Below are 21,918 nucleotides of genomic sequence, written 5' to 3'. Positions count from 1 at the left end.
CCTTGCCTCTCACCATCAGGGTGCTTGCCTTAACTGTGTCTCCTTGCGTCTCACAAATCTTCATGTTTTACTGACACAAATGTTCTAAATGGTGCCCATTTGCTACAGTATACATTGCAACTCTATTTCTGAAAGACATTCCTACATCACTAAGTGACTCTTCACTAATGTTTGCACATTCAGTGATAATTCGCTGCCGCATATTTGCTGGGATTGTTGGTACCTCCATGTAACGTTTATCTTTTAGCGTTCCACACAGTAAAAAATTGGGAGGCAGCAAATGGGGTGTATGCACAAGCCACTCATCAGGACCTCCTCATCCAATTCATCGAACAGGATAGTGTCGATTCAAAACTTCTCGAGATATCCATGAATAATGCGCTAGATAGCTATTGTGTTGAAACCACATATCCATTCTTGTTTGAAGTGGGACATCTTCCAGTAGTATTGCCAAAATATTATCTAAAAAAATCAGTATACATTCGAGCGTTCACATTATCGTCTATGAAGTATGGGCCAATTATCTGGGCATCTAACACACCATACCAAACATTGACTCTCCAGTGGCACTGAAGCTCGACTTATCTTAACCATCAGGGATTCTCCAACGTCCTATAATGCAATTATGACGATTAACATGACCACGATTCATAAACGTTACGTTATCACAGAAAAGTACCTGTGAATGAAAATCATAAATGACTGCTAGTTGTTAGTGTAGTCAAGTGCATAAGTTCAAGCCGCTATAAAACTCGCCCCCGTACAGGGTTTGACGTAATGACAAGTGGTATGGGTGGTATTTGCGTTCAGGCAGTATGTGCAGAACACTTCATCACAAAATTCCTGCATCTTGCTCGATCTACAGCAAACTAATGTCAGGATATGCAGCAGTTACACCTAAAATATCCACTGAGGCATTTTCGTTCGTCACAGACCGTGCTCGGATTCTTTATGTGGGTTCAACCCTACCAGCTGCAGTAAACAGTTGGATAATACTAAGAAACGTCTTTGCAGAAGGAACATTCCTCTCGACGAACAGGTTCACAAACCGTCGACGAGCTTCTCCTGCGTGCCCCTTTGATGCAAAGTATGAAGCAATGATATCTACCCTTTCTGCACTCGTCAACATCGTTGCACATGTAGGAAGAGATGATTGTGGCTCGAATGTTTGCAGTAAAGTGAATCGCGACCGCTTTGTGGCGCTGTTTCCTTGTCCATTGTTTGCAGTGCAGTCACAGTCGTGTTGGACACAATGGAACTACATCCTTGCACCTGGAGGTGATGCAGCTACAGGGAAAGTGTCAACACGGACTGCAACGCATGTTCACCATCCGTGCACCACAGAGAGTTATTTGAATGTTACAAAATATATCACAGACAATGGTTAACATATCGAACTCCCCTATAACTTTTGAACGGTTTGTAACATATTTTGATTTGTGTCGATTACAGCGCCATCCATCACGCAACGATAAAGTTGTTCCATGTAAAAGTTACTTTTTTCAGAGTATCCGAATCTGTAATAAAAATAAGGAGCTTCTACTGAAGGTTTAAAAGTTGACCTTCCTCCCATTCCCTCAGGATGGCGCAGGGGGTTCGAGTTTAGTGTCATTGGAAGTCCCCTTTCGAGACGAACAACTTTTATTACAACCCTTTTTTCATTCGGTGTCCCAGATATTTCCACAAGAGATTTTAACTGTCCCACTCTGTATATAGTCTCTTCTTTCTATAGCGAAGATTAGCAGAAATATGCTAGTACAAAATGCAGTTTTGTGCTGGAATATCAAACTTAGTCCACTGAGACCTGAATGCCCACAACACAGAACAGGTGGCTTACATTTGCTGTGCACTGTTTGAACATCCATATGATCATGCTGCATACATAAAAAGGAATGAAATATGGTTTTGGTCTGTTATTGTTTCAACTTTTTTAAGGCAAAAGGACATCTAACTCAGTTGATAAATCGATTTCATTGAAGCAGTATTCCCTCCCCCCCATGAACCATGGACCTTGCTGTTGGTGGGGAGGCTTGCGTGTCTCAGCGATACAGATAGTTGTGATTCCTGAAGAGGGGCAGCAGCCTTTTCAGTAGTTGCAGGGGCAACGGTCTGGATGATTGACTAATCTGGCCTTGTACCACTAATCAAAATGGCCTTGCTGTGCTGGTACTGCGAACGGCTGAAACCAAGGGGAAACTACAGCAGTAATTTTTCTCGAGGGCATGCAGCTTTACTGTATGGTTAAATAATTATGGCGTCCTCTTGGGTAAAATATTCTGGAGGTAAAATAGTCCCACAGTCGGATCTCTTTCGTTATCAGGAGAAAGAAAACTGGCGTTCTACAGATCAGAGCATGGAATGTCAGATCCCATAATTGGGCAGCTAGGTTAGAAAATTTAAAAAGGGAAATGGATAGGTTAAATTTAGATATTGTGAGAATTAGTGAAGTTCGGTGGAAGGAGGAGTAAGACTTCTGGTCAGGTGAATACAGGGTTATAAATACAAAATCAAATAGGGATAATGCTGAAGTACGTGTAATAATGAATAGGAAAATAGGAATGCGGATAAGCTACTACAGACACCACAGTGAACACATTATCGTGGCCAAGGCAGATACGAAGCCCACACCTACCACAATTGTACAAGCTTATATGCCAACTAGCTCCGCAGATGACGAAGAGATTGATGAAATGTATGATGAGATAAAAGAAACTATTCAGACAGTTAAAGTAGAGGAAAATTTAATAGTCATGGCGACTGGAATTCAGTGGTAGGTAAATGAAGAGAAGGATAAATAGTAGGTGAATATGGACTGGGAGTAAGGAATGAAAGAGGAAGCTGCCTCATAGAATTTTGCGCAGAGCATAACTCACTCGTCGCTGACACTTCGTTCCAGAATCATGAACGAAGGTTGTATACCTGGAAGAGGCCTGGAGACACTGGAAGATAGATTATATATTGGCAATACAGAGATTTAGAAACCAGGTTTTAAATTGTAAGACATTTCCAGGGGCTGATGTGGACTCTGACCACAATCTATTGGTTATGAACTGTAGAATAAAAATGAAGAAATTGCAAAATGGCGTGAAATTGGGGAGATGGGACGTGGATAAACTGAAAGAACCAGAGGTTGTAGAGAGCTTCTGGGAGAGCATTAGGGAACGACTGACAAGAATGGGGGAAAGAAATACAGTGGAAGAAGAATGGGTAGCTTTGAGAGATGAAATAGTGAAGGTAGCAGAGGATCACGTAGGTAAAAAGACGAGGGCTAATAGAAATCCTTGGGTAACAGAAGAGATATTGAATGTAATAGATGAAAGGAGAAAATACAAAAATGCAGTAAATGAAGCAGGTAAAAAGGAATACAAACGTCTCAAAAATTAGATCGACAGGAAGTGAAAAATGGCTAAGCACGGATGGCTAGAGGACAAATGTAAGGATGTAGAGGCACATATCACTTAGGGTAAGATAGATACTGCCTACAGGAAAATTAAAGAGACCTTTGGAGAAAAGAGAACCACTTGTATGAATATCAAGAGCTCAGATGGAAACCCAGTACTAAGCAAAGAAGGGAAAGCAGAAAGGTGGAAGAAGTATATAGTGGGTCTATACAAGGGCGATGTACTTGAGGACAATATTATGGAAATGGAAGAGGATGTAGATGAAGATGAAATAGGAGATACGATACTGCGTAAAGAGTTTGACAGAGCAGTGAAAGACCTGAGATGAAACACGGCCCCGGGAGTAGATAACTTTCTGTTAGAACTACTGATAGCCTTGGTAGAGCAAGGCCTAACAAAACTCTACCATTTAGTGTGCAAGATGTATGAGAAAGGCGAAATACCCTCAGACTTCAAGAAGAATATAATAATTCCAATCCCAAAGAAATCAGGTGTTGACAGACGTGAAAATTACCAAACTATCAGTTTAATAAGCCACGGCTGCAAAATACTAACATGAATTCTTTACAGACGAATGGAAAAACTGGTAGAAGCCGACCTCGGGGAAGATCAGTTTGGATTCCGTAGAAATGTTGGAACATGTGAGGCAGTACTGACCCTACGACTTATCTTTGAAGAACGATTAAGGAAAGGCAAACCTACGTTTCTAGCATTTGTAAACTTAGAGAAAGCTTTTGACAATGTTGACTGGAATACTCTCTTTCAAATTCTGAAGGTGGCAGGGGTAAAATACAGGGAGCGAAAGGGTATTTACAATTTGTACAGAAACCAGATGGCAGTTATAAGAGTCGAAGGACATGAAAGGGAAGCAGTGATTGGGAAGGGAGTGACACAGGGTTGTAGCCTATCCCCAATGTTATTCAATCTGTATATTGAGCAAGCAGTAAAGGAAACAAAAGGAAAATTCGGTGTAGGTATTAAAATCCATGGAGAAGGAATAAAAACTTTGAGGTTCGCCGATGACATTGTAATTCTGTCAGAGACAGCAAAGGATCTGCAAGAGCAGTTGAACAGAATGGACAGTGTCTTGAAAGGAGGATATAAGATGAACATCAACAAAAGCAAAACGAGGATAATGGAATGTAGTCGAATTAAATCGAGTGTTGCTGCCGGAATTAGATTAGGAAATGAGACACTTAAAGTAGTGAAGGAGTTTTGCTATTTGGAGAGCAAAATAACTGATGATGGTCGAAGTAGAGAGGATATAAAATGTAGACTGGCAATGGCAAGGAAAGCGTTTCTGAAAAAGAGAAATTTGTTAACATCGTGTATAGATTTAAATGTCAGGAAGTCGTTTCTGAAAGTATTTGTATGGAGTGTACCCATGTATGGAAGTGAAACATGGACGATAAATAGTTTAGACAAGAAGAGAATAGAAGCTTTCGAAATGTGGTGCTACAGAAGAATGCTGAAGATTAGATGGGTAGATCACATAACTAATGAGGAGGTATTGAACAGAACTTGAGAGAAGAGAGATTTGTTGCACAACTTGACTAGAAGAAGGGATCGGTTGGTAGGGCGTATTCTGAGGTATCAAGGGATCACCAATTTAGTATTGGAGGGCATCATGGAGGGTAAAAATCGTAGAGGGAGTCCAAGGGATGAGTACACTAAACAGATTCAGAAGGATGTAGGTTGCAGTAGGTACTGGGAGATGCACAGGATAGAGTAGCATGGAGAGCTGCATCAAATCAGTCTCAGGACTGAAGAACACAACAACAACAACGAAGCAGTATTCCTAATTATGTCTCAGATGTCAAAGGTAATTAGTTCCACAATATTCCACAGACAAATCTTTGGAGTGCTTGCAACATGTTCTACAGTTTGATATTGTTTTATACAGTAAAATCAATGTTTCTATATAGTGACCACAGTATAAAAAAAACAATTTGTGTCATCTTCATGTAGGCCTTTTGTGTTGCTGGAGACCATGACGAGACTTTCTTTTTGTATCTGTCATCTAAACCATTCATGTTATGATAAATAAAAGTTAGAGATGACAACTCTGAGATCTATAAAATATGGGTAAATTTCAGTTTAAAAAATAATAGATTAGTCATGCTTCTCATACAAATCTCACACCAAAGTCTCCAGATCAATCTATCTCAGAAAGCTGCATAAAAGAATTTAAACGGATATGTATGATTTGTGATGAAAAAAATCAAATTCAATATATTGAGGAACAGTCATGTACAAAGTTGCAGAAATATAATGTTGCGGTTCCCGGAGACTATAATGCTAGTTTAAGGGGAGCTGGAACGCCCTATCCTGACAACGTTAAATTTAGTGACTTGGCTTCCCTGTATTTCAGGAACCACTGTAGCCATCGATATGAAACTTTACAAGACATTAAACTGTATGTTCTGAGTCTACTGAACTACAATAATTGCATTTCAGCCACTGCTTTCGCAAATACATTTTTTTAATTACACAATTAAATTTTGTGTAATTTTTTATGCATTATCCTAAATAATTTTAATTATACATAACATTATGTTCTACTTTTAGTTCAACAGACTCAGGATATGTATCTTATTACTCCTTGAAAATTTGAATACTCTACTCAGAGTGGTTTCTGAGATTTAGGGAAAAGTGCAACAGAAAATGTAAATTTTCAGGAACGACTTCTAAAGTTTCAAAAGACTGTAACTCACTTAATATATGCTTAATCTTTTTATTTTTAGTCACTCATCCCCTTAATCTTCTTCCAAGTTTTTTCTTCTTTCTGGACTCCATAGTGGCCGACTATGCTGCATACTCTGCTTTATCAATGCGAACCTTGTCTGTCCATTTAAGTTCTATGATGCAGGTTGCTCTAGGATTAATTCCCATATACTGTAGCACTTTCAACCCACCAACATTGCCAACATTAAAAGCAATAACAGCATCACTGATCCCCTACTTTGCTGTCTTCATTCCAACAAAAACATTTGTAATTCAGGATTTGTCAGGTCTCTGTAAATAGGTTTTATGATATCCATAACTGCTGCTGGCATGGAATGTTTCTGGCTGTATGAACTGTTTGAGTACTGGTCATTGTGGTAATTGCACCACAAATCAGGTCCAGGAGGGCAAAAGTGGTGTACTGGTTCTTCATCAGTTGATAGTCTGTGGAAAAAGGTAGCCCATACTGCCTGCTTCATTTTCAAAAAATCCTCAGTATTATTTCTAATGGCCATCCCATAATACTACTGTAGTTCATCAATCATCTTGTCTGTCAGCCTGCCTCTTGTGGTTTTATTGTCAGAACGTTTGTTGTCTCTCAAACTGTGTTTCAATTTCCTCAACCTGGCGCCCATCCTCTTCTGGACATGACCAACACATTCCAGTTCTGTGATAATCTTCTCACCATAAAGCTGAGTGGCTACTGCATTGCTTTATGCTTTTGAGTCTCCATCACCTAAGAACCTAGTGTAACACTCCCCTTTCGTTTACAGATCGACTAAAAATTTCAATAGCTGCAGAGGCCTCAATACCACCACTTGTTTCTTCATAATTTCTCTCACAGATATGACATAATTTAAACTTATAACGATGTTTGATTCAGATCAGGAAATCTATTACCTTTCCTATATCCACATTGGTCACCATTGCAACAGAATTCTTAGAACTGTAGCCATGCTTCTGCCAAGTGCCATCAAAAGCTACTGGTATGTCAGTCATACCATCATTTATTTCAACAAATTCGTTTGCAGCGTCCTTCATTAACTCACATGCAACAGAGTCCACAGCAGCTCCAATAAATCCTGCATACCTGTCGATTTTATAAGGTGGGAATGGCATGTTCACCATGGCACACACTGTTTCTGCTGCAGTGTGTCCTTTGCCAATAGCTCTCAATCCATAAAACCACATAACATTTACTTCAAAATAGTTGTCTTTACACTTATCATAGTTCCAAAATGAATGAGTATATATTTTACAACTGGCACAATTAATGAAACATCTCCTGGCTAGTCCATTTGATAACTTACTATCTTTATGTAAACTAACTGGCCCTCCACGTATTTTACAACACACAAATTCGCCTAATAGCCTTCTTAGGATGTGTAAATCTATCAAAATATAACCTAACCTACCATTTACATCACTTTCGTTTTGAGGAAGCTGTGTGTCATAACGTTTTATTTTAATCTTCGAAGTACTAATGAGTGTTTCTCTAGATACTGACAAGTTTGCCTGTACTTCATTGTGTGTAACTTCATATGCCACATGCTGAAAACAGTGTTTCCCTTTATTCGAAAATCTATTACTATGAAACCTACGTTTCCTAAAAACACTTCTCTTTGGCGTCATATTTTACTTATTGAGAAATTTTTCAATCTATTCGTCACTTTTCCTCGGAAAAACGTTAGCACTTCGATATACAACGCGTGTTTATACTGTGAAACAATACGATACGGTTTTTGACAGTGCTACAAACATGTAATTTAACCTTTATAACATAGCAATCCAAAGCCTTCTATATAAAAATTACTGATTTTATTACATCTTGAAGTAAAGCACGTAAAAATTTTAACATTTTTCAGCTGGTGTAGATTATATTTTAAAAAAATAAAAGAAAATACTTCCCATGTGAGTTTGTGGGTGATATATGTATTATTTTACTCAGAAAATTGTGAACTTTACAACGAGGTAAAAATCCGAAAATGTGAAAAAAAAATTCCGTTCTAACTCCCCTTAATGCAATTTATATACGAATGAAAGTAGTTATACATTTCAAACAGCAGTAGATTGAAATAATTGCAAGTGTGGAAAATATTGTACATAGGCATCTAACAAGACTGTGTGATTCCTGACTTATAATGGTAAATTCCCGATTATAAATATCATAATATGCTGTTATGAAGGAGCTAAGAGTTACTAAAAACTTTATTACAAAAGTTTGCAACCATTGCAAAGGAACAAGAATACAATGTTTTTTGTGGGTTTAAACAGATTGATTTTATTTATGACATTAAACATCACAATGGAAACTTGACATTTTTTAGTCCAAGCAAATGGATATGAACAACAACAAAATACTAATGAAGAGTAAAAAATAAATGTATTTATTTACATACAATAATTATATGATATGAAGTACACACTTCATGTTCGGCTCACTTTTGTCACTACATTACACGATCACCAATCCCCCCCCCCCTTACTACTAATGGTATCTTTTCTTAAAACAGACATTAAATTGAGATCACCTAATGAGAAGCCCTGTGCAGGCTGCCATAGAATTGTGAATGTGAGCATCCAACATCTGTTGTGGCTGGTCTATCAATGTACTTTAATAAAATCGTTTACACATATGTCACCGCAGACATCAGAAACTGCCTGATGTCTTGAAAGCTACTGAAATGCGAAACAATCGCTGCTAGTTATGGAAAGATCCCCAGTTGTCGATAACCAGAGTGTTAATGCTAGCCTTTCTTCAGGTTATGTTGATTGTCGGTAAATAGTGCTACAACCAACCTACACATGTGCAAGGCATTGGGCTAGTGATAAGAAAAACTGGAGCTGCAATTCAATGTTATGTGCACTACCTCCACACGTTTATGTGCATTTCCCGATACTTTAACAGAACAAATCGTACTAAAAATCGGGTATTTCGGAGAGTAAGGTATCACAAAAATTGCGTACGGTGTTTTCATAGTAAGCAAATGTGAATACGAAAACCACCAAATATGGTGTGTTAGCTATGCGAACACTGAAATCGGCTGTTTCGTTATGTTGTTGTCCTCTTCCATTCACTCCAGTGTAAATGTCTATTCGTAGGTACAAGTGTGGATGGTACACGCTGGCGAATCCTTGTGCATTGCCCACACAAATGCGCTTTCGCTCATGTTCGCCAGTGATCGCTTAGGTGTAAAGGGGGCTTAATAGAGGCGATCTTGGTTAAGCTGTACTGAACATGAATTCCATCAACTATCAACACAAAACTCTTCTACAATAGTGAGCTCACTAGGAGCAGTGCGATTACTGAAATTTGATAAATAATAGAAAACAAATATTTGATCACCTTTCGAAAGTAGTCACATCATGCAGAGAGATATAGGGTAAGCACATGAATCGTAAATCGTTATTTTGGCCAATTTCACGTCACATACGGGAATTACTGCAAAATTGGAAGTGCTTAAGATGTCTTTCTTTTTCATATCATGGCCCATGCTTGCTAAAGGCTTGGGTTCATTATTTGTTTTAAGATATTTAGTACCTCCTGTTTTCTAACATAGGTTGCCTCAATAGGCTGTCTAACACATATTTAACAGCTTTCTTCTTTCTAAGAATACTATTCGTTCAAGGTTCAATTGTTTGACCAACGTTTGTTGAGTTCTTATTTCCATCCCGTGTTGCAGAAAGCATTTACCTCTCATGGAAAATTTCTCGTCGTGTATGTTATCTTTTATGGTGTTCACACACGTAACTGCATGATTGACAAGCAAATATACTTGCACAAGACACACACATTCTTCGCACATACACACAACTGAAGCACGCTTGTACGAGAATGTTTGTTCACCAGCAAATTAAATCCCAGACATCCTTGCGCTGGCTTTAGCGCCCTCTTTGTTTGTATTACGAAAAAACTCGAAAGAGGACACGTGGAGTAAAGAGTGTTCACAGAAACGAAACTATAAATCCCATATTTACTATTGGCGGTAGATACGCTATGGGAACTGTCTCACATTATTGTTATTTTTCTTTTCGTTCTCCTTGTAATAGCGTATTCTTTGCCTTATCCTACATTTGAGTGCAAACTCTGTACAGAACGTAATTTAGCAGGACCAAATAAACATTAACTCACTGACGAATGCTTAAGCCCGGTCCACACGCAACGATCTGTCTGCGCAGACATCGGCGCAGACGTCTGTACATGCAAAAAATCGCTGCAAATGTGGTGTGTTCACACGACAGCAACCCCAATCTACTACTCGCCCGCCATCTGTCGGCGTAGAAAAGAAATCAGTAGCAAGCGACTGCGCTCCCCGTAAACGTCAAAAATTTAATTCAGTTATTTTGAAATATAGAAATGGAGGAAGTTGTGTTGTGGTCTGTGTTCGCAACTTGTGTTGCAAAAAACATTCAGATCAGCCGCAGGAAACAGAGAAAGCGGTCAAAATGGTATAGACAGTGGCTGCAAAAGCGAAAGCAGTTTTCTCACGTAAATTTACTGCGAGAGTTGCAGGTCGAACCTAACGACTGGCGAAATTATTTGCGGATGGATGTTGAAACTTATAATTATCTCTTAAAGCTTGTAACCCCTCATATTATGAGAAAAAATACTTGTATAGAGAAGGGAAATTTCTCCTCATGAACGGCTGGCGGTAACATTAAGATTCCTAGCAACAGGAAGGAGCTACAAGCATTTGGAATTTTCAACTGCAATATCGAAACAAGAGTTGAGTGAAATAATACCCGCAATTTTTGGGACTAGTGCAGCAGGGGATACAACCCGTCGGCTTTGAACAATGACGTCACAAGTCGCCAGAGAGCATGTATTACAGAGATGAAAGAGCTGAGGAGAATGTTGAGAAACAAAGGAATGCGAGAGAGATAAACATTGATCTTGTCAAAAGCATAATTGTTTTTTGACTTTTAAAAAAAAAAATCTCACGAGATAGAATAAACTGATCCTACTTTATTAAGCAATATCTTGTCAAAAGCCGAGAAGCGATTGTTCTTAATGTTCTAGCTCCCTTCAGTACGTAATAAGTGTTTTTTGACTTTAAAAAAAAAAAATCTCAGGAGATAGAATAAACTGATTCTACTTTATTAAGCAGCTCCCTTCAGTACCTAATAAGTGTTTTTTGGCTTACAAAAAAAAAAAAATCTCACGAGATAGAATAAACTGATCCTACTTTATTAAGTAATAGTGTTTTTTTGGCTTTTTAAAAAAAATCTCACGAAATAGAATAAACTGATCCTACTTTATTAAGCAATAGTGTTTTTTTGGCTTTTAAAAAAAAATCTCACGAGGTAGAATAAACTGATCCTACTTTATTAAGCAATATCTTGTCAAAAACCGAGAAGCGATTCTTCTTAGTGTTGTAGCTCCCTTCAGTAGCTAATAAGTGTTTTTTGGCTTTTAAAAAAAAAACTCACGAGATAGAATAAACTGATCCTACTTTATTAAGCAATCAGTAAAAAAACGAAATTGAAACATACAGCAAAAGCTTATTAGAACACAGAACTGCTTTATTATCTATGCCTCGAAGTGAAGACATTAAGATCTATGACTAAGGAATGACGTCATTGTTCAAAGCCGACGGGTTGTATCCCCTGCTGCACTAGACCCCAATTTTTCAATTAGAGCATTGTATGCTACTGTCTTTTTGTCTCCGTCACTATATTCTTTACTTTAATCTTCCACAAACATGGGTGGTTTCTATATATTTCAATTAATTCACTTACAAACTCTCGAGAACACTGACGAGTATCAGCCATTTTAATGCCCTGTGCGCACAAATACAAACACTAAACTGAACAAACAGCTGTTTCGCGCCAGATTTGCGGCGATCTCCCGTCCACACGCTCCAACTTGTCTGCGCAGATGTGGTTTGAACTCACAGATTTGAGAGGTTTCGCTCAAACTTCCAACTTCCAGGTTTGCACACACCTCAGATTGGTGCAAATCGATCTGTCTGCGCAGATGTGATGTGCGCAGACATTTGCGCAGACAGATCGTTGCGTGCGGACAGGCCTTTACTCAAGCCTCCGTATTCTTAGTACACACGCTCATGCCTGAATGCTTGCATACGCATGTGTAATCGAAATTCGATGAAGCAAGCTCCTTGTACACACCTGATGCTAGCGCAGATTTATCGTACACTACATCATGTATGTTTGGTCACACAGTCTTGCATACATGTACTTGTCAAGCATGCTGTACATGTATGGCCATATTTATGTAAATTACAGTACCACAATAAACAAATTTACACCGAAGGTAGCACATGACAACAGGCGTCTGGCTTTATTTACATCATTGCCTAGCAACTCGAAGTTTATCAGGTCTAATTTTGTAGTTGCGCTGACACATATTCAGCTACTATGTGAACATTAAAAGGTGTATAAATACCATTTATTGTGCTGAAGCTTCGGAACAATATGAGTATCCAGAGCGAACAAAATAGTTTACCAGTTTCGGAAACCTCGCGTGTTGATTCCGGAACAGCTAGCCCCGAAAGTGAGGAGCTCAAAGATCAGTCCGATTCGAGCTCACCACAGCAGTCCACGGAGAGCATTTCTATTTCAGAAGAGACAACTGTCAGCACAACTCACATTGTACTTTCTCCACTTGAAGCGATTGGAATTATATCTGTTCTAGAAACATGTATTGATCAAATTAATATACTGAGTTACACCAACGACAAGCCACCCATTGAACCGAATATGGACTACAAAACGCTGGAAGAGAGGTAATCTGTTCCGTAGAATCGTTTTAAACCTTGAAAGAAGAAAGAAAAAGTATACCAGTACATACATGAGTCAACAGCCATTATCATCGAATATACACGAATACCTTCGTTTCTTGTTGTCTACATTGCCAAGTAATATAAAACATTAATTCGTCCGCGGATAGGCAAGGCGTCACAAGTGAAATTTTTGTGTGAAACTCAGTATGGGGCTGCGCGTCGATAGTTAAGTGTTCCATTAGCTTAGACCTTGATTTTTTCCATTACTACTGGTTTGAACTCATACTATCGTATCCACCATTATGTCGGATAAGAATCGTAACTGCCCAATAAAAATGTCGTATGCATCTTCAGGGTGGCGCAGAATATGGCAATCGACAGGACTATTGCATCGTATCCACTACAAATGCACCAAACGCACTGTAAGCGCACTGCCGTCCGAGTTGAGGTGGCAAACCTGTTACTGTATTTCCACCAAATCTAAATTTGCCCATTCTTCCGATTGCCTAACAATCTGAGTCAACATGTCTTATGCTTAAAGATGCCCCAAATGTATGACGTGAAAGTCAAGACATAAAATAAATGACTCTAAATTATGCCATTGTTCAGCATACATATTCTTGCAGATTTAATTCACTCTACAATTGATCGATTTAACTCTAAGTAGATGATTTATGCATCTTCTCAATGGTAAATAATGCCCCCCCCCCCATCCTCTCTCACTCACTCTCTCTCTCTCTCTCTCTCTCTCTCTCTCTCTCTCTCTCTCTCTCACAAAAGACTTGAACCTAGACCATATAAGGCCAGCTGCCTCTTTTACACTGATCTTGATGACAGGGCTTCATCTGAAGCAGAATCTAAAGGCACACCAATCAACCCAGTACCTCTTCCTGTAGAAGAAGCTACATCTGTTAATGAATAAACTGCTGCAGTTCAAACAGTGAAAGGCAAGTTATTGCCCAAGCGAAGGAAGAAATTTGAACGTTCACGGACATTTTTGTGTATTTCAAAGATTGCCCCATCCTCAATGAACAAACAATCTCTAAATCATTGTTTTGTGAAATACAGTTATGTAAATGGTCAGTCAAGTGAATTTATTTTTGGACGTTTTAAATATATTAGAGTGAAGTAAAGTTACTCTACAAGAAACAGATGAGGAGGACGATGTTTCAGAAATGCAGGATAAGGTATAAATTTCGTTTCTAGGGTTAAAATAATATAATTCTTATATGTTTTACTTGGTATATTGAATTGTTTTTAATTATTATATTGGTGAGAAAGGTTTTGTTTTGTAATTCTTTGTCATTATCATGTGTGTAGGAGAAAGGAGAAAAAATACAACTCTGTATTATAACTTAACATACCAATTATATTGTTCCTTGGTTCAGAGCAGTAATATTATTATAGCTAGATGTAACAAACATTTGTGTTCTTTAGTTGTATTTAAGTACTTTTGTTTCACTGCAGAGTCACTATTGCGAGGTTTAATAATGTTGTTATTATTAATTGGATGGTTGAATTAAATTGACATTTAAAATATTTTTGCACTAGATAATAATCTCCATGGATATCATAAAATGTCATAAACTCCAGAATATCTTAAGCACATATTGCTATTAATTCCATAGTTCTCTAATAAAATTGTAAACACCATTTTACTACTCTTTTAGCCAGTTAAAACTATTGTATCAAAAGGTTTGTTCACAGGTATTTCATATATGCCAATATGCATATTGTAAACACATATCAGCTCTTGTTTGAAGATCTGGAGAAATATTATTCAGTTTTTACTGTCCCATCTAAAGTTGGGAAAATGGTGTTTATAATACTCAGCCCTTAGCTAATATGAAAAAAGTGAGTAATTAGCAGTAAGTCTCTACATACAGTATGGTGAATTATTGACTCATGCAGCCACAGAGTATAAAGTACATTTGTTATTTTGCATATAGCAGGAATCAGCTATACATGTAAGTCTGCAGGCTTTCGTGGCCATTGTCACTAAAATTAAAATCTTCTGGGTTGTTAGGCTGTGTCATATTTTCTTCAAATAATCAGTGTTTTGACCCCTGTGCTGGGATCTTCTTCAGGACCTTGTGGTGTCCACTGTAGATTGTACCCAACCAATCCTAAGAATGACCAGGAACCAAACCTGTGGGTCTGTAGTCCAGCACTTAACCACTGAGACACTGTTGACAAGCAAACTGAAAATGAAGGAAAGCTGATGGGTTGTGCTGGGCAAATACCCACATAAGAGACATCTGATGCATACCATGTTTTTAAGACAAAAAAAAAAAACAAAAAACAGGGCACATCAATAAAGTGTCCAAGGAGAATAACAAACTATAGGGACTACCAAATTGAAAGAAGAAGTGCTTGCTTTCATGGATGAAGGACCTTCAGACAGCCCTTGATCCTTAGCGTGTGAAATGGGTGTCGCATTCAGTACTGTCTGGAAAGTGATACATGAACAGCAACAACACCTCCACCTCTATCCGAAGATGCAGACTTTACCTAGGGTTATTTTGAGTCAGTTGATACTTTCCGCAGACTGTATGTTGTGTTTAGTTAGTAGGTACTTTGGAGCTTTATGTTAGTTCTCGTTTTCCTGTGTGTGTATTTTCCTCAGATTAAACATGATTCACAAGATACAGAATACTCAGTAGTGTAGTAGTCAAGTGTTGGTCATTTAGAACTTCCGCGCAACATTGTGAACAGCCATCAATATAGAGTTACAGAGAACTTGTGGGCAGGTATAATCAGTAACTGGTTAATAAACCAGCATCTGCTTGCTGCTTAAATAAATGCACCTGTTATATTGTGTTTCAGAGACAGTCCCATATTGTCAGAAGGTTTTCCCCTTTTCTTCATGGGCATATGTGGTTTAACATGATGAATTGCAACTCTCTTTGGCACATCTTGCTCGTGACATCTGTGATAAATGTTGCCTGAAAGTTGGATAGGGGGCCTTGCTTCATGGCCCACTCATTTGCTTGATCTACCTCACTTGATTTCTCCTGGTTGAACCATGTGAAAAGTCTTGTGCATGAGGCACCTGTGTTGGGACTGAAGATTATCTTGTGACTAGAAGTCTCACTGCCTGTGATTCTGTATGAACAATGGTGTAGTTACTTGAAGGGGTACAACTGAATCTTGTCTTGTGTAGGAGTATGGTATGCCACTTGGTACAATTGTTCTGAATGTAGCACCTTGTTAAGTTATGCAGGTTAATAAAATTATCACTCACAAAAATATGTTGTCTTGGACATCTTCTCATTTTTGCCTTTAGCATTTCTAAACCAGGATCTCTATTTCAATGTGATACATGCACCCTTCTCCGTCAACACTGATTATTTATCAACAAAAATAATAAATTTTTGAAAGTATAATGTAATTGGGTAGATAAAAAATCTACTCACTGAATGTCAACAGGAGAACACACATATAAAGACATTGAAATTCCCATAAGCTTTTGGAGGCAGTGGCTCCTTCTGGCAGTAGCGTTGAAAGTGAAGGAAGAGAGGTGAAGGAAAAGGACCAGTGAGGTTAGGAAATGGGGAGAGTTTGGAATAGTTTCTCACAAGGGAACCTCCCCATCGCACCCCCCTCAGATTTAGATATAAGTTGGCACAGTGGATAGGCCTTGAAAAACTGAACACAGACCACTCGAGAAAACAGGAAGAAGTTGTGAGGAACTATGAAAAAAATAAGCAAAATATACAAACTGAGTAGTCCATGCGCAAGATAGGCAACATCAAGGAGAATGTGAGCTCAGGAGCGCCATGGTCCCGTGATTAGGGTGGGCAGCTGCAAAACGAAAGGTCCTTGGTTCAAGTCTTCTCTCGAGAGGAAGGTTTAATTTTTTATTTTCAGACAATTATTATCAGTCCGTCCGATGCGAGTGATTATCACATCCACAAGAAAACCTAAATCGGGCGAGGTAGAAGAACCTTTTTACCCATTCGCCAAGTGTACAAGTTAGGTGGGTCGACAACATATTTCTGTCATGTGACGCACATGCCGTCACCAGTGTCGTATAGAATATATCAGACATATTTTCCTGTGGAGGAATCGGTTGACCTATCATCTTGCGATCAAATGTTTTCGGTTCCCATTGGATAGGCACGTCCTTTTGTCTACTAATCGCACGGTTTTGCTTTGCTGTCGCAAAACACAGACACTAAACTTATTACAGTGAACAGAGATGTCAATGAACGAATGGACAGATCATAACTTTGTGAAAATAAAGAAAGTAAACTTATCGCACGAAGGAATACTTGAACCAAGGACCTCTCGTTCCGCAGCTGCTCATGCTAACTACGGGACCACGGCGCTCTTGAGCTCACACTCTCCTTGATGTTGCCTATCTTGCACATGGACTACTCAGTTTGTATATTTTGCTTATTTTTTTCATAGTTCTACACAACTTCTTCCTGTATTCTTGATTGATCTGTGTTCAGTTTTTCAAGGCCTATCCACTCTGCCAACTTATAACTAAATCTGAGGGGGGTGCGATAGGGAGGTTCCCTTGTCAGAACCCTGGGTCAAGGGATTTACCAGGTGGAATGAGAAGGACAAGACTCTTCTGAGTGACTTTTTCAAACTCTCCCCATTTCCTAAACCACACCAGTCCTTTTCCTCCACTCTCTTCCTTCCCCTTCAACTCTTGTGCCAGAGGAAGGGGCCACTGGCTCCAAAACCTTACAATTTTCAATATCTTTATATGCGTGTTCTCCTATCACTGTTTGATAAGTAGATTTTTTTTATCTATCCAATTACATAATAATCTGAAATGAGAGGCAGTTAACGAGTTTTCCTGTAGAGTTGCTTTTTGGTAAAATTCAACAATACAGACTGGTAAATAAAACACACTAGATATTATATACATAGGTATGTACTACATGATTTCATACCTTCTAACAGGAATATTTGTTTAATTTTTGCAGCAAGCCCCAACATTGCAATTTAGGTTGCACAGAGAGGAAGTATAACCCTCTAAATCCTCAAAGCTGTTGGACCAGAGATTCAGACATTTAATAGTGTCCATGTTATTGCTGCTGTAATTAGACTCCACTACAGAAATATGAAAGAAGTGAAATGGAATGTATACATTTGGCTATCCTGTTGATCTCCTTCAAAGAGACAGTCCTCGAATGTTAATATTTTCATTTCTCAGTATTGTAACAAATTTATTACTTACCATGGATTCCACCTCGTGTACTAGACAAGTTTTGCATTTAGTCTTGTTCACAAAAATGTGTCTTAATTTTTGGAATATTTTCTAAATAGTATTTTAAGCAAAAGGAGTAACTTCATTCTTAACACTAATTTTTCCTTAAGAACAGTTCATAGAAAATTCTTTCTGATCATCATTGACTGTAAAAACAAGAGAAAAATGAAGCATCTGATCTTTAAAAGTTAATACACAAATATGATATACACTTCTGTTTTTTGCTTACAATGAAACAATTTCATTACAGGCTTGGTGTACCCGATGAGAAGGACAGAGTCATTGATGTAGAAACTGATCTGTTAAGAGAAGTGGCTATAGCCTCAATGAAACTGAAGAAATTGCAAAGGGATCGGTATGTAAGTGCTTCATGGGGATGTAATTGGTATCTGTATAATGGTTAGTCCTACAAAACTGAGAAGTGCTATGGGTGGTTTACCCACAACAGATGGAATTTGATGTGTAATAAATATTATGTTGGCGTGTTAAGCAAAATGCTCCATTCTCAACTTGAAGGTCAGTTTGAGCTCTTTGTTGTTGTACTGGGCATAGTTTTATTGGAGGTAGGATGCCCTTGCCTTCCTTGACATTTGAATTGACTAACTCATCCACTTTACAGGGAGACCTACAGTTTAACAATGAATCCAAAACATGGTACTATTTGACATTTTTCACATAATCAAATCATTGCCAGATTTGAAAATAGAAATAAGTGACAGAACAAGTCCTACATCAAATGTTTACAACTGTTTACAACACAACAGTTGATGTAGGACTTGTTCTGTCACTTATTTCTATTTTCACATTATCAAATCATTGCCAGATCTGAAAATAGAAATAAGTGACAGAACAAGTCCTACATCAACTGTTGTGTTGTAAACATTATTTTTGTTGAACCACAAACCTCTCTTGAGAGTTGTCAGGAACATTTGCTCTAGAGTTTTGGCAGATATTTGAAATTTTATTCTTGGAATGTGTAATCACTCGAAGCAAATATTGCTGATCACATGCTTAATGCAAAACCAATGTTGGAGACAAATGCCACCAATGTTGCAGACAAATGCTTGTTTGTTTCTTGTTCCAAACAAAATATTTTTTGAAGTGGAATTTTATGTGGTCATTCAATCTTAATTCCAAATTAATCTAGCACAATATTTGGTATAACAAAATGTATTAGCTGGGATAACAAAACATGAAAAATAACCAGTACTCTAGTAATGGTGCTTTATGATGGTAGCAGACTAACGGTGTGGCAGAGGCCAGCATATGAGACTGGACAAGTGGAGCACAGAAGACATGGTGAACAACAGTTTACTAATGTTTTTATATCTTTGGTCTTACTGAGTGCATAAGAGACAGATTGAGAACAAGCTATGTAGCCATAGTGGTGCACAGCTCAGGACCTGGACAGTATCATTTTTAAGACATTTTAGCGGAACAGCCTGGTGCGTTATTTTACTTAACACTAACACAATAATATTTGATGTATTTTACTGTGCTTTGGGATTAGAAACAAACAATGGGCTTCAATGTCCTCTAGAACACATGACCTGTGTAGACATTTATTCACCATGGCTTCCTTTCCATTTTTGGTCTGACTTGTGTGCCAGCTACTATCATGACACAGTAATGCTCAGTTGCTGTTGAAGCACTGTAAAGGCATAATGTTGTATATCACTAGACTTAAGTTTGGGTCACCCTCTCAAATGGACACACAAAATTCTACTCATTTATTTATTTTTGCAAGAACCAAACCAGTATTTTCCACTGACACTGATTGTCACATGAAATGTGACGAGAAGAATTTTTGGCTGACTCTGTCTACACATTTCAAAATCAAAATTGCAAATCTCTTCCAAAACACTGGAAAATATGTGGCTGATGACTCATAGGAGATACACAGTACAAAAAGCTTAATGAGCTGATGGACTGTGGTCTAGCAGAAGATATCATCCTGATGTTTCACCTAGTATTGTGTTAGGCACCATCAGGGCTGTGATATACCTCTGATGTTCAGTTTTTATTTGACACACGTACCAAGCAACAACTGACTATTGAAGGAACACCAGACCTCTTCATCCGCCCAGAAGGATTTGCAAATTCTCTGAGAACCTGGTTAATGCCATCTATTGATATTGATAATACATATAGAGCTTTTCCACTTTCACATGTGTGTGTCCTGAAGGTCAGCCATTCTGTCTCCCTGGTATGTTGTGCTTGTTGTGGTCTTCATTCTGAACACTGGTTTTCTGCAGCTCTCATTGGTTGTCTATTGTCATGCAAGCCTCCTCATCTCTGCTTACCACAACCTACGAGGTGCCATCCCTGTTCTTTGAGGGTGTTTGTCACCGCCAGTGATGCTTCTTGAATCCTCTCTAGAGTGTCAAACCGATGGCCTTTCAACTTGAGTTTCAGTTTTGGGAATAGTGCGACGTCGCAAGGTGCCAAATCTGGCGAGTATGGTGGGTGGTGTACAACTACCATGTTGTTTTTTGCCAAAAAGGTTCTGGTGAGAAAGGATGTGAGACAGGGCACATTGTCGTGATGCAGCAGCCAGTTCCCTTGACGCCTAAGTTCGGGCCGTCGTCAGTGCACGTTTTCACGGAGCTGTCGCTAAACGTTACAGTAATACGTGGAATTTACTGTTTGGTTGGGTGGGACGAATTCTTTGTGCACAATTCCCTTGGTATCAAAGAAAATGATGATCATGCTCTTGACTTTGCTCTTCACCTGTCTCGCTTTTTTGGGTCTTGGAGAGCCCAGGCTCTTCCACTGGGACAATTGTTGCTTTGTCTCTGGGTCATAACCATAAATCCAGCTCTCATCACTGATGATAACCCATGACAAGAAGGTTGGATCATCAGATGTGGTCTGACGAAGGTCCGTGCTTACTTCAGCACGCTGTGCCTTCTGATCAGCAGTCAAGACCCTTGGCACAAATTTTGTGGCGACACGATGCTTGCCCAATTCATCAGTCAACATTCATTGACATGTCCCGTAACCAATACACACTTCATCTGCAAGGTATTGAATGGTTCAATGTCGATCCGCACGAACCAATTGTTGAAGTTTGGCAACAATGAATGGCGTTGTGCAGCTAATGGGCTTTCCAGAGTGAGCATCTTGATCGACATCTGTATGGCCGGCCCTGAACCAAGTATGCCACTCAAACACACGCATATGGCTCATGCTGTGTCCCCCAACACTTGTTGAATCATTGCAACGGTCTCCATAGCACTTTTCCCGAGATTCACACAGAATTTGATACATACGTGCTGTTCTGTTCACAGATCCATTGTAAAATCACCACAGACCAAACACAGAGTATTATAGAAATCACTGTGAACACGCAACAAGTCCTCCCAGCTGAATGCTACTGTGCACACTGACTCCTACTTTCCAGATGACAGCACCAGTTCTGAAAATTTTGGATTCCACCTCGTGCATTCATTGGAACCTTCTTACTGTAGATGAGCCTTGGTTTTACTCTACAGTCTTTACCCTCCACTCTCCCTTCCATTATCAAACTGATAATTTTTGGATGCCACAGGATGTGTCCTATCAATTAATCCCTTCTTTTAGTCAAGTAATCCCATAAATCTCTGTATTCAGGTGAGTACCTCCTCATTAGTTACACATATCACTTACTGTCTAGAAATAATCATTTTGGGGTAAGAATCACCAACCCATCGAAGGGATGGAGCTGAAAAAGTAGTGTAACCCACAATGCACGAATACGCAGACTTTATTCATCCAGTTTTTGAGAATGAGAGCATTTAGTGACTTACAACAAACTTTACATATAATTTTAAATGTTTAAGAA

General features: G+C 38.7%; 1 protein-coding gene across 2 annotated transcripts in view; it reads left to right on the top strand.

Moving 5' to 3' along the window:
• Positions 1 to 21,918, top strand: part of LOC124777317 (dynein regulatory complex protein 9) — a 146,739-nt gene that overhangs the window by 109,347 nt on the left and 15,474 nt on the right. The window contains exons 1-2 of one of the 2 annotated variants that reach the window (XM_047252672.1): positions 12,697 to 12,871; positions 18,346 to 18,450. In XM_047252672.1, the coding sequence (XP_047108628.1) occupies positions 12,846 to 12,871; positions 18,346 to 18,450 (131 nt within the window). In that variant the 5' untranslated portion in view covers positions 12,697 to 12,845. Of the gene's footprint in view, positions 1 to 12,696; positions 12,872 to 18,345; positions 18,451 to 21,918 lie in introns of those variants that run through there. The other variant, XM_047252673.1, reaches the window with a different exon arrangement.

The sequence above is a fragment of the Schistocerca piceifrons genome, chromosome 2 (assembly GCF_021461385.2).
Source record: "Schistocerca piceifrons isolate TAMUIC-IGC-003096 chromosome 2, iqSchPice1.1, whole genome shotgun sequence".
NCBI lineage: Eukaryota > Metazoa > Arthropoda > Insecta > Orthoptera > Acrididae > Schistocerca > Schistocerca piceifrons.
Note: the sequence above shows the minus strand (reverse complement) of the source record. Positions and strands in the feature narration are given on the sequence as shown.